General features: G+C 58.0%; 1 protein-coding gene across 1 annotated transcript; it reads right to left on the reverse strand.

Annotated features, from left to right (window-relative positions):
• Positions 1-814: 814 nt before the first annotated feature.
• RGS11 (regulator of G protein signaling 11) lies at positions 815-8,972 on the reverse strand. Its single transcript, XM_059692510.1, has 17 exons — positions 8,886-8,972; positions 8,441-8,537; positions 8,308-8,358; positions 8,007-8,110; positions 7,370-7,421; positions 7,197-7,255; positions 6,889-6,965; positions 6,596-6,677; positions 5,173-5,241; positions 4,076-4,099; positions 3,938-3,999; positions 3,706-3,819; positions 3,486-3,601; positions 3,264-3,351; positions 3,038-3,176; positions 1,355-1,437; positions 815-1,275 (listed from the first exon to the last, which is right to left on the reverse strand). Exons 1-17 carry the CDS (start codon positions 8,946-8,948, stop codon positions 1,152-1,154), a joined length of 1,404 nt encoding a protein of 467 aa, XP_059548493.1. The 5' UTR covers positions 8,949-8,972; the 3' UTR covers positions 815-1,151.
• Between the last annotated feature and the right edge of the window lie 3,389 nt (positions 8,973-12,361).

Genomic DNA, 12,361 nt, shown 5'->3' on the forward strand with positions numbered 1-12,361 from the left:
GCGCTACCTGGAACTCCCCAGCCTTAGGACACGACCGGCCCAGGAGACGATGGGCTCCGTCCCAGGAGCCTGGCCATCCTCGTCCCTCAGAGCAGACAGTGTTCCTGGCTGCGGCCAAAGACCAAGCACCCACAGGTGTGCAACCCGAGTTCAGCCTGGGGCTGGTCTCCTCTTCTGTGGACACACGGGCCTCCCATGACACCTGAACTCCCCACATTGTCTTTCACCACCGCCCTCGCCGCTGCATGCTTCGTGCACACACAGACACGACAGGTGGACTACAGCATGTGAGCACAGAGTGAGGGCCGACGGCCTTTCTTTTCTTTTTTCTTTATTGATTTTAGAGAGAAACATCAGTTTGTTGTTCCACTTACTTAGTATTCATTGGTTCATTCTTAGATGTGCCCTGCCCAGGGGTCAAACCTACGACCTTGGTGTATCAGGACACTAACCAACTAGCTACCTGGGCTGAGGGTCTTTTATTTCTGGGCCAAGAATGGGCAGGAGCTCTGACTCTGTGGGGTGGGGCGCTGCCTCAGCTGAGCCGTCAGAGCTGTACCCCAAAGGAGCGGTGTCCTTCACAACGGAGGTGCACCTTCGGACAGGCCCGGGACATGCACAGCGGCAGTGACGGGGCAGTACCTGTGGAGACAGCTCTGCACTCATTGGAAAGCTGAGCTCGGCCCCAGTGAAATCCGGGGAGCTCTGCAGATCCCCAGGGGGTCACCCTGAGGAAGTGGAGTGGGTAAGTTAGCTGCAAAGCCTGCATTTCCTCACCATGTGACAAGTGCTCCTGCTGGCTACCTCTGGCTCCCAGGTACTTGCCTGCTAATGTAGTGGTCTGGAGATGGGGGGTGGGCACCAGGAGCTGAAGACTGCCACATGCCAGGAGCGTGGCCTTGCTCTGGTTTGCCCATCTCGGCCCACCTTTCTCCAGGCGACCCAAGCTCGGCCAATGACACCCCCTCCCTGGGAGTCAGCACCCGGCCCAATCCCTTCTGGGAGGTCTGACTTGTGTGCCCCACAGCAAGGCTACACCCTTGGTGCACTAGGGGATGCCCATGCTGGGGGTCTGGGCAGCTGCCAGGACCCTGGGTGAGAAGAGGGTGGTGAGAGGCGAGGGGTGGAACCTCCTCCAGGCTCAGGCCCACCTAGGCCTCCCCATCAGCACCCCCAGGGCCACCTGCAGCAGCTGCAGGTTCCACTGAAGCAGAAGCAGGAGGGAGAGCAGGGCTCAGGCTCGAATGCCGTGGCTTCCACATGAATGGGAACACTCTGTCGGCGAGAAGGGGCCTCAGAGCAGGGCGGCCTCAAGTCCCGCCTCCCAGCTCCTGGGCACGGCACCCAGGCTCACCGTCGCTTTGTCTCCGGGAGTATCATGGCCTCTGCCAACAAGCCTTTGTACATGTCCGACTTCAGGAACCTCGGGTAGGAGTCCTGTAAGAAATGGTGGTCGGCCCTTCCGCCTTCCGCCACCTCCCTCTCAGCTCCCCCGCTGCAGCCTGCCCCTGCTCTGACCCTCGGAGCCCCCGGTGGACAGTGCTGGAGGCGGCCACCCAAGACCTGCCCTGACCAGGTCAGCTGACTCAGAGCGACCTGGGCTGCCTTCCAGGTGGGCCGTGTAACAGCCAAAGATGAGCAAGAGCCGGCACCCACACGGGAGGAGTGAACCGGGGTGCCCCCGCGAGGGAACGCAGAGCAGCTGTCTGCCCCGTAGAGCGAGGGCGAGGACACAGCCGACCAGGGCAAGAGAAACTGCACAGAAGACAGTTAAGTGGGAGAAGAATCTGCGAATCTAATTGGTCATACTTTAAAAAGATAAATATAAATTTATCTTGGGAAGAAGGTAGGGGGCAGCAATAAAGATTTGAATTTACCCTGCTTTACAGATTGGGTTTTGAAACTGTAGATATTTCACATAATTATAAAGTAAGTAAGCAATCCCCAAGCATTGAGAGTGAAGGGTCATAATTGGAGCTGGGTACCCAGGGGTGACACCATCGTAACCGCAGTAATGACAGGGCCGTTCAGAGGGTGTCCCGAATAGGGCACATACGAGGGACCAAGGGAGAGAAGGAAGCCCCTGCCAGCGGGTGTGGTAAACGGTGCTGTGGCTCAGCTCAGACCGCTGAGCGGACCGTGAGAAGCAGAGTAATTTGTCAGCCTTGTCGGCAAAGATTTTCAGTGCGAGAGAAGAGAGAGATCAGGGAGGTAGAGAAAGGCTAATCCTGAACCCGAAGTACAAGTGTCAGTATGAAGCTCCAATACATGCTTTTAAACACATATCTCCTAATTCTGTCCACTGAAAGGCGGGAAATGATGGCCACCCCAGGGGCACGAACACACCTGGTGTGTAGGTCAAGGTTTCTGAACGCCACCCTGAGAAAGGGCCAGGGCTGACGGAAATGGCCCAGATCTGGAGCAGGAAGAACCTGCCAGGATCACACCAGGAAGCAAGGCAGTCACCACAGACTGCGGGACACATCAGAGACCTCTGAATATCACGTAAGAGTAAGAACTGACATGAGCCGAAACCGGTTTGGCTCAGTGGATAGAGCGTCGGCCTGCGGACTGAAAGGTCCCAGGTTCGATTCCGGTCAAGGGCATGTACCTGGGTTGCGGACATATCTCCAGTAGGAGATGTGCTGGAGGCAGCTGATCGATGTTTCTCTCTCATTGATGTTTCTAGCTCTCTATCTCTCTCCCTTCCTCTCTGTAAAAAATAAATAAAATATATTTAAAAAAAAAAACAAAACTGACATGGGCCCCAGCTGGTTTGGCTCAGTGGATAGAGCGTCGGACTGCGGACTGAAGGGTCCCAGGTTCCATTCCGGTCAGAGGCACATGCCCAGGTTGCAGGATCGATCCCCAGTTGGGGGCGTGTAGGAGGCAGCCAGTCAATGATTCTTTCTCATCGTTGATGTTTCTCTCTCTCTCTCTCAAATCAATAAAAACATGTCCTATAGAGGAACTTCCTGGAATGTCTACACACAGGAAGTGTGGAAATGGCTTTACAGTCACGGGAGGGAGCGCTCACCTTCTTCATCAGCATGTAGATGTGCAGCTGGGCATCCTCCAGCACGTAGCGGTGGGGCTGGCGCAGGCCCTCCAGGGTCCGCTCCATCGTCTGGCTGTCGATGTTGACCCAGCGGGCAGCGCCCGGGGCCAAGAACTGCCTGTGCGCGGGGACGGCGGACAGCCCCGGTGGGTCCAGGCTCCACGGGCCTGCCCTTTGGCCTGCCCGGCCCACCTCTCGCACTCACTGGTACACGGAATCCACCAGGGCGGGGATCTGGGCCTGCCCTCCGTGGCGCAGCTCCTCACACGCCTCCCAGAAGCTGAGGTTCTCGGCTGGGGGTCCAGGCACCAGGTCAGCCCACCCTGAGCTGCAGCCAGGGCTGACTGAAACTTGGATGGGGGTGGGGGGAGTCCCAGGCAAAAACCTCCCTCGCCGGGGCCTCAAACAGGGGGTGGGGGCATCTCACCGCTGAACTCTTTCCTGAGAAAGTCCATGAAATGGGCCCGGCCCACAGGGTCTGCCAGGAGCTCCCGGAAGCTGAAGCCCCACCGCTCCACGCGGAGCTTCGTGGGTGCAGCCACACTGGGGAGTGGGGTGGGGGGGGGTGTCAGGAGCACGGGGACTGTGGGGTGGGCGGCACCGCTGGGAAGAGCAGCTGCAGACCCCCTCTCCCACCCTGAGCTCACTTGGGTGCGTTCATGGCCCAGTAGGTGTCATCATCTGTGATCCAGGGGTTGCTGGGCAGGCACCCCGACATGATGGGGTCATGCGGGCCGTGCTGACGGCTGAACTTCAGGTACCTGGGGGTGGGGATGGTGCCAGGGGCCAGGGCAGGGAGGGCTTATGGGTCAAGGGCACTAGAGGAAGGGTCTGGGCTCTGGGCTCGGGGTCCCCAGCTGCCACCCCCATCCCACTCACGCCTCCAGGCAGACGGAGGACTTCGCCCGGACCCTGCCCAGGGCCTTCGTGTGGCACTCGATCTACGACATGGGACCCGTGAGCAGGGCCAGGGCGGGCCTCCGCCACCCGCTCCCCTGTTCCGGCCCCAGGACCTACCTCCCGCTTGTAGAAATCCGTGTTCTTGGTCTGGAAGGGCCAGGGGACGCTACAGTTAGAAGGCAGGCCCCTGGGGACCGACATGCCACCGCGGCCCAGGCCCCTGTCTCGCCCTCCTCTGATGGCAGGGTCTGACTGCCCAGGAAGCTTTCAGGGAGCGCTAGGTTGGAGGTTTCCAGAACGTTCTCAAAGTTGCCTTAGGTGCCCCAATGATCACTACCCCATACTTTCAAATGTACTTACATTACTTTTTAAAAACAACACACAGGTGAGAAATACTACGACGAGTCACGCTGGGAACCCAGGCTGTCGACTGTGCTCCAGACTCATCGTGTTCAGAATTGGGAACCCGCCTGCCACCTCCTCGTGGGCCAGGTGGGGAGCGTGGCCACGGGACTGGCTGGCCCCCCCGAACGCTGCACACCCCTCACTGGTCAGCGAGCAGAGGCACGAGGCACCCTCAGTGCCTGTGATTCCCAAGTTCTGGGTCAGCCTCCTGGGCTGACCTGAAAGTGGGAAATTATAAGCCTGTGGTCCTGAGCTTACGGTTCTGAACTCAGGAAGAAGCTCTATCAGGAAGGTACTAAATGTATCTGCTCTGTGTGGGGCATCACAGGGTTTGAACAGGGGGCTCTGCTGCGACACAGTGTGGCCACGTCTGTCCTGGTGCAGTGGGTTCCCGAGGCCAGCAGAGGCCTTGGAGAGGTGGCTGGCCTGGCCTGGGGGAGAGCCCCCCCCCCACCCGCCCTCCCCAGGGCCCATCGCACTTACTTGCACCCAGAGCAGCAGGTGGGAAGTGAGAAGACAAGAGTTAGCAGGGGGGCTGGGCAGGGGGGCTAGGGTGAGGGGAGAATGAGGCCAGGAGTGGGACAGGGCACATGGAGTGGCTGCGTCAAGTGCCATCTGGATGGACAGATGAATGCACAGATGGGGGAGCCCCCAGGTAGTCCCAGAGTGGTGGAGTGGGGGCGGGGAGGGGTGTGTGCACGGGGGTGTTGGGGATGGGGATGGCAGGAGGCCGGGGTGCAGGGGTGAGGGGTGGGGCATGCGTGTAGGCGTGGGGAATGGGTGGGGCGTGCCTGCCGGCAGGGTCTCACCATCTGCACTCGCCTGGCCATGCTGGAGCCCCGCTCTGGACCCTGCTCCAGCACACTCGGCACCCCAGGCTGCAGAGGGCAGAGCAGGTGAGGCGGGGAGCTCAGATGGGCTGCTGAGACCCCACCTAGAGCTATGTTCCTGCCCCCCACTCACTCCCATATACTGAAGCTCTGAGCCCACATGTCACCCTTTGACCTGGACACTGACACCCAGAGGAATCCAGAAACCTGAGTCTCCTCTCTGCCCATTCCCACCCCAAGTGACCACCCTCTCAGAGCCACTCTGGGTTTTCTCTCCAGCCCCTCACCCAGCTCATAGCTCCTGAGTTCCACATCCACGTGTCGTCCCAGCCTGGCTTTGCCACTAGAGCGAAATCCTTGACTTTTCTCCCCAAACCTCCCCACTCTTCCTCCCCAGGCCAAGCTCACCTTCACAGACCTGACTGCTCAAGCCAGAGACCTAAGCACCTAAGACAGTTCCACTCACCCAAACCCACTCGTCCTGCCACCTGTCCTCACACACATGCGGGTCTGGCCTCTCCCTCCCTCCGCCCAAGTCAGAACCCTGGTGTCCACTTGCCCAGAGGCTCCAGCTGCCACTCCTGGCCCCTCCACACGCACCACTCACCCACATCGCTGGCCCCTCCACACCCCCCTCACCCACATCGCTGGCCCCTCCACACCCCCCTCACCCACATCGCTGGCCCCTCCACACCCACCTCACCCACATCGCTGGCCCCTCCACACCCCCCTCACCCACATCGCTGGCCCCTCCACACCCCCCTCACCCACATCGCTGGCCCCTCCACACCCCCCTCACCCACATCGCTGGCCTGGCCACTCCTCGGCCTTGGCCTCAGCTCATGCACGTAGCCTTGGGGCCATGCCCACTCCACTTTCCTCCCACGGCCCACTGCCAGGCCCCCAGATGGAAGATTGAGTCATTTCCCAGATATACCCCCAAACACACTTGATGAGGTCATCAGGCCTGTGGGTGCCTCCCAGAATCTATTTCCTTGGGTTTTTTTCCCCACAGGAGTAGCTTCCGTTCATGGTTTGCTGTGACTGCCACATGGACCCAGACATCTCTCCACGGCCCCACACAGTCCGGGGACCTCAAACCACCTGCCAGGACTGCGGTTCTGGGCAAGGCCTGACTTCTGACCAGCACCCCCAGAAGCTGCAGCTAAGCCTCGCCCCCTCATCGCTAGGGTCTTGGGGTCCCCCCACAGCTTCCGCAGGCCTCTCCCTTAGACCTAGAGAGAAGCGTTTTGCCCCGTGGTCTGTGAGTGGGCGCAGCCTTAGTCCTGGCCTCGTGCTCTCTAGGTTCTGATGAGCCACAGAACTGGACCCTCCTGCCACCAGGGCACCATTTGAGGCGCACACACTGACTCCGGCGGGACCTCCCCACACCAGGGCTCACCGGGGGCCTGTTCACCAGCCAGTACGTCTGCTCCTGGCACGCAATGACCAGCCTGTCCGCCTTCCTGCGCTGCTTAGCAGCCCTGGGGAGGGAAAGGCAGAGCTGGGGAACAGGCACCTGCCATAGCACCTCCCACACCCACCCTCCGACCAGGGCCTGGCAGGCAGCCAAGCCTGCCTGGCACTGTTTCTGGACCCATGGCTGCCAGTGCCCGGCTAAGTGCCTCTGGGCTTCCTGGGCAATCTGGGCTCTGTGCCCGCTGGGCGGGGGGGAGGGGGGGGGGTGTCTCTCACCGCAGCTGTTCTCGCGCCTGCATCACTACCAGGTCCCACGTGTGGTTGATCTTTCTGTGCAGCTGGTCGTAGTGCTCCTGGGGGTGGTGTTCAGGTCCCCGGTGGCTAAGCCCCTCCCATGCCAAGCTCAGGGGCGGGGCATGGGCCCTCCCACCTCCCCACCTCCCCACTACAGGGGATGGCGTGTTTGTGCGCCTGGATCATCCTGGGGCCTGGGCTGTGTGCTCTGAGTCCGACTGTGAGGCCCTGGGGACATGAGTGGGGCGTGGGCCCCTCTGGCTGGACTCAGCCTGGGGTGGGGGTCCCACCTTCTCATGGTCAACCAGGGCCCCCTGCTTTCGGATATTCTTCTTGGCCAGGTAGATGGCTGGAAGGACAGGGAGCAGGCTGCAGAGGAGCACTGTGCCCCCCCTTCCCCGTGCATCACCCAGAGCCTCAGTCCCAGGAGCTGTCCCAGGCTGGCCCGCCCTTCCTCACTCACCATAGTCAAGCTCCGCCGCTGGCCACAGAGTGCTCGTCCAGAAATAGGGTGTCTGGTGCCATGCGGGAACAAGGGGTACCTGGGGCCTCCTGGGCCTTCCCCGCCCCAGGAGCTGTCCCCACCCGCTCAGCTCCCTTGGGAAGACACTGGGCTGGCTGGGGATGGGGGCCTGCGCATCTGCCTGCCTGCCCACGGCCGGGAGGCTCGGCTGACCACCGGCCATTCTCCCGCCATTCACCCCTTGGGGCCCTGACCCTGAGCTCCAGGGGCCTTCACTCCAGGGAGGGGTGGGTGGGGCCTTCCCAAGCCCCAGATCTAGTCGCAGTCTGTGCTGGGAGGAAGGGCAGGCAGGGAGCTCCATCATGGCTGCGCACAGACACCCTGAGGTCAGGGACCCTGTCCTCAGGCCCCACAAGCCTCCTCCTTGGAGGGGGGGCCGAGGGACCAGGGGAAGCCGGCAAAATCCCCCGTAGGTGCTACCCCGACGGAGGCCCTGCTGGGGCCCCTCCCCGGAGCTGGATCCTTCCACCACAGGAAGCTCCCAGTGCAGGCCTTTTGGGGAGGGCAGCCCCGCCCCTTCCAGAAGTTCCCACGAGTTGGGCTGCTGGAGTCCCACCTGCTCCCAGCTGAGCCTGACCTGGAACCTGTAGAGCGTCTGGTCTAGCTGCAGCCGGGGCTGCGGGGCGCGCGGGGCGTACAGGTAGCCGTGCCGAACCAGGAGGACGCCCAGGTGCAGGGCCTCTGGGTGGGGTTGGGAGGTTAAGGCAGGGGGCAAGTCCTCATGGGGAGAGGTGAGCGGGTCCCTGGGGATGAGTCCCCTTCCCCAGCACACTTGGCTTGGCCCTAAGACTGCCGAGCCCCAGAAGGCCCCGCCCGATGAGCCCTGGGACCCCAGGGCGGGCTGGGGGCCAGGATGGGCAGTGAGCTGACCCCCTTACCCTCCTCTGAGATGCAGTACTTTTGGATCAGCCACTCCACGACGTCGCTGCCTGCGTAGCAGAGATTGCGTGGCTTGTGTGGCGGAGGCCAAGGCAGGGCCGGCAGCCCCCAACCCCCACACCCCAGCCTCACCGGTCACCGCGTGTGGAATGACTGTGATGAGCAGCCGCTGGCTCCGCATCTTCACGCCCTGGTCGGGGTCCTGCATACTCACGACCACCCGCTCCATCTGGGCAAACGGGACACGTGCGGGGTCGCCCCGGCCAGCCTCCCCCATCCCACAGCCTGACTCCACCGACCTGGTTGCCCGGATCAGTGCGCGCAGAGATTAACGCACACAGATGGTGGGATCTCAGGCCTTGCTGGCCGTGGGTGGGGGCGGGGCGAAGGCGAGGGGCCGCTCCCCTAACCCCCCAGCGCTTGGGGTCTCTGCTGCCTCACCCCGCCCCACAAAAGCCCAACGTCCCCAGGTCCAAGTCTACTCTTGCGCTCACCCACCTGCACCCGCTCCTCTCCTGCCCTCCCGGCCTTGATGCCAGAAATCCTGGGGACGGCAGGACCTCCACCCAGCACCCACCTTGCTTAGGTGAGGCATCTGCGCACGGGGGCACCCACCGTGGGACGCGGGGCCGGCAGCCATAGCTAGGGGTGAAGCCCTGGGAGGTACTGGCATCCGAGATGCCCTGCCCCGCCCCGCCCTGCCCCGCCCCACATCCGAGTTAACCCTCCCTGGTCTGGAGTTGGTCCCTGGTCCCATTGGGGTCCGGGAAGGGGCCAGCCACCCCAAGGAGCCTCTCCCTACCGTAGGGAGAAACTGAGGCCCCTGTGGGGAGGACTTGCTAGGAGCTGCGTGACTGGGGAAGGTGTCTTGAGGTGGGACCCGAAGACGTGGGCTTACAGGAGGGTCTTGTGAGAAGGTAGAGGCTCAGGAAGAGGAAGGGGAGCTCAGAGACCGGGTGAGGACTCAGGGAGAGGACGAGAGATCAGAGAAGGGGAGGGGGCACTGTGGGGGAGGGTCTTCCGGAGAGGGAACTTTTGGTGAAGGTGGGCTGGGGTGGGGGACAATGGGTTTACTGTAACCCCTGCAGGGACCAGCGGTGGAGGGGGCTGTGGGGTCAGACAAGGGGTCGGACTGCCCTAGGCTGTGTGCTTGCGATTGTGTGATGTCCTGGGTGTCATCGCGGGGATGCCATCAGCACCTATGACATCTTGTGGCTGCACAGGGTGAGGGGCCAGTTAGGGAACTGCAGAGACCCCTCTATTGGGAAGGAAGGATCACACACACTCACACACACACTCTCACACACTAGCCAGTTCCAGCCCTTTCCCTCCTCCAACTCCTTGGCCATCCCCACCCCAGACCTCCTTTGCTGGGGCCATTTTAAGGGCTACAAACAGGCGCCTTTCTGCTTTTTGGAAACAAGAGGCCCCCTCTGTGGGGCGCGGTTACGGCTTGTGGCCAGGTTCAAGCCTCGGACTAATGAAAGGACAGGGTCCTCTCATTGCCACGTGCAAGTCCCAGCTGGAGGCCAGGGCCCGCCCAGCACAATCATAGCCAACGGCTGTGGTTATGAGCTTGAACCTATGGTCCAAACACGTGGCCCCACGTGCCTTGTGCTAGAGTTCGGGTGCATGTAGTTGAGTGAGGTTGGAGCTCACGAGAATGCTGTAAACAGCTTGATCACGCCCCTGCTTTGCCTCCTGGCATCTGCTATAAAATAAAGACACAGGCGTGTGGGCGCTGGCGCTGTCTCCTCTTCAGGAAGGCAGCGTCCCACCGAGACCCAGCTTTCATTCTCTTGTCTGTCTTTCCTTAATCCTTTCACCCGCCCACTCAGAGACATCCTTGGCCGTGCTGGTGCGGCACAGTCCACATCGAATAGAAGCGATCTCATTGGTGGAAACCATGCAGGTCAATCTACGAAAAACTATATAATTGCACGAACCCATAAAGCATTGCAATTACATTGTATTTTGGTCATTCGAATAGTCTTCAAGTTCCTCCCGCTTTTAGAAATGCCCCCTCCCAGAAAAAGAAAGGAAACCAACGAAACTGATACACTTCCGGAAGTATTTAACGATAATTTATCAGATATTCCTAGTGAGATCGAAGATGCGGATGACTGTTTTGACGATTCCGGAGACGATTCTACTGATTCTACTGACAGTGAAATTATTAGACCTGTAAGGAAGCGCAAGGTGGCGGTGCTTTCAAGTGATTCCGACACTGACGAAGCTACTGATAATTGTTGGTCTGAAATTGACACACCACCACGCTTACAAATGTTTGAAGGTCATGGTGGGGTCACTACATTTCCGTCTCAGTGTGATTCCGTACCCTCTGTGACCAATCTCTTTTTTGGTGATGAATTGTTGGAGATGTTGTGCAAAGAGCTGTCCAACTATCACGATCAAACCGCAATGAAACGCAAAACACCATCTAGAACACGAAGGTGGTCTCCGGTTACACAGAAGGACATCAAGACATTCCTTGGCCTAATTATTCTGATGTGTCAAACAAGAAAAGATAGCTTGAAAGACTATTGGTCAACAGATCCTTTAATATGTACCCCTATATTTCCACAGACAATGGGTCGCCATAGATTTGAGCAAATATGGACATTCTGGCATTTCAGTGATAACGCCAAAATGGACAGTCGCTCGGGGAGACTTTTCAAGATCCAACCTGTGCTGGATTATTTCCTGCATAAATTTCGAACAATATACAAACCAAAGCAACAGTTGTCTTTGGATGAGGGAATGATTCCATGGAGAGGACGTTTCAAATTTCGCACATACAACCCAGCGAAAATAACAAAATACGGTTTTCTTGTTCGGATGGTGTGCGAGAGTGACACCGGCTATATCTGCAATATGGAGATATACACTGCTGAAGGAAGGAAATTGCAAGAAACTGTTCTTTCAGTCCTTGGACCCTATCTTGGCATATGGCACCATATTTACCAGGATAATTATTACAATGCTACATCTACTGCTGAATTGCTGCTACAGAACAAAACTAGAGTCTGTGGGACTATTAGGGAGAGTAGAGGCTTACCCCCAAATTTGGAAATGAAAACATCAAGAATGAAGAAAGGTGACATAATATTTTCCAGAAAAGGCGATATTCTTCTCTTAGCATGGAAAGACAAGCGGGTTGTCCGAATGATATCAACGATCCATGACACTTCTGTCTCGACGACAGGAAAAAAAAAAAATAGAAAAACGGGACAGAATATTGTAAAACCTACCTGCATCAAGGAATACAATGCCCACATGAAAGGCGTGGACCGTGCGGAACAATTCCTTTCGTGTTGTTCCATTCTAAGGAAAACGATGAAATGGACAAAAAAAGTAGTGCTGTACCTTATAAACTGTGGACTTTTCAATTCACTTAGAGTGTACAACGTCCTCAATCCACAAGCAAAAATGAAGTATAAACAGTTTCTGCTATCGGTGGCGAGAGACTGGATAACGGATGACAATAATGAAGGCTCTCCGGAACCAGAGACAAATCTGTCCAGCCCTTCCCCTGGGGGTGCAAGGAGAGCACCTCGTAAAGATCCACCCCAAAGGCTGTCAGGTGATATGAAGCAGCATGAACCTACCCGTGTTCCAGCGAGTGGAAAGAAAAAATTTCCTACGAGAGCCTGCAGTTTGTGCCGCCCATGGGAAAAGGAGCAAATCTAGATAATTAAGTAAATTTTGTTTGGTCCCTCTTCACAGAGGAAAATGTTTTACGCAGTACCATACATTAAAAAAGTACTAGGAACTTTAATTGTTTAATTGTTTTTGTAAATAAAAATGTTATAATTATTGAAAAACAACACCTAAAGTGCATTATGATCTGTAGTTACGATGATTTAAATAACGTGCAGTTTGCCCCAAAACGTGCGGTCCCTGGCGTATGTCTTAGAGATTTCTATGCGGTACGCAATGTGTTAAAGAGCAAAAGTGAGATAAGGCCAAAAAACCAAAAGGTAGGGAGCCGAAGTGTGGTAATATTAGCTCGGTGTAAAACTTGGGAAATTCAGGAAATAAGCTGTAAAAAAT

This window comes from Myotis daubentonii, chromosome 4, assembly GCF_963259705.1.
Source record: "Myotis daubentonii chromosome 4, mMyoDau2.1, whole genome shotgun sequence".
Classification (NCBI taxonomy): Eukaryota; Metazoa; Chordata; class Mammalia; order Chiroptera; family Vespertilionidae; genus Myotis; species Myotis daubentonii.

Coding starts and splice junctions, on each gene's coding strand:
- RGS11 (XM_059692510.1), bottom strand. CDS start 8,948: ATGGCTGCCGGCCCCGCGTCCCACGGTGGGTGCCCCCGTGCGCAGATG. Junction 8,111..8,307: donor GTACTGCATCTCAGAGGAGG/GTAAGGGGGTCA, acceptor AACCCCACCCAG/AGGCCCTGCACCTGGGCGTC. Junction 3,177..3,263: donor CTGGTGGATTCCGTGTACCA/GTGAGTGCGAGA, acceptor CCCCGCGCACAG/GCAGTTCTTGGCCCCGGGCG.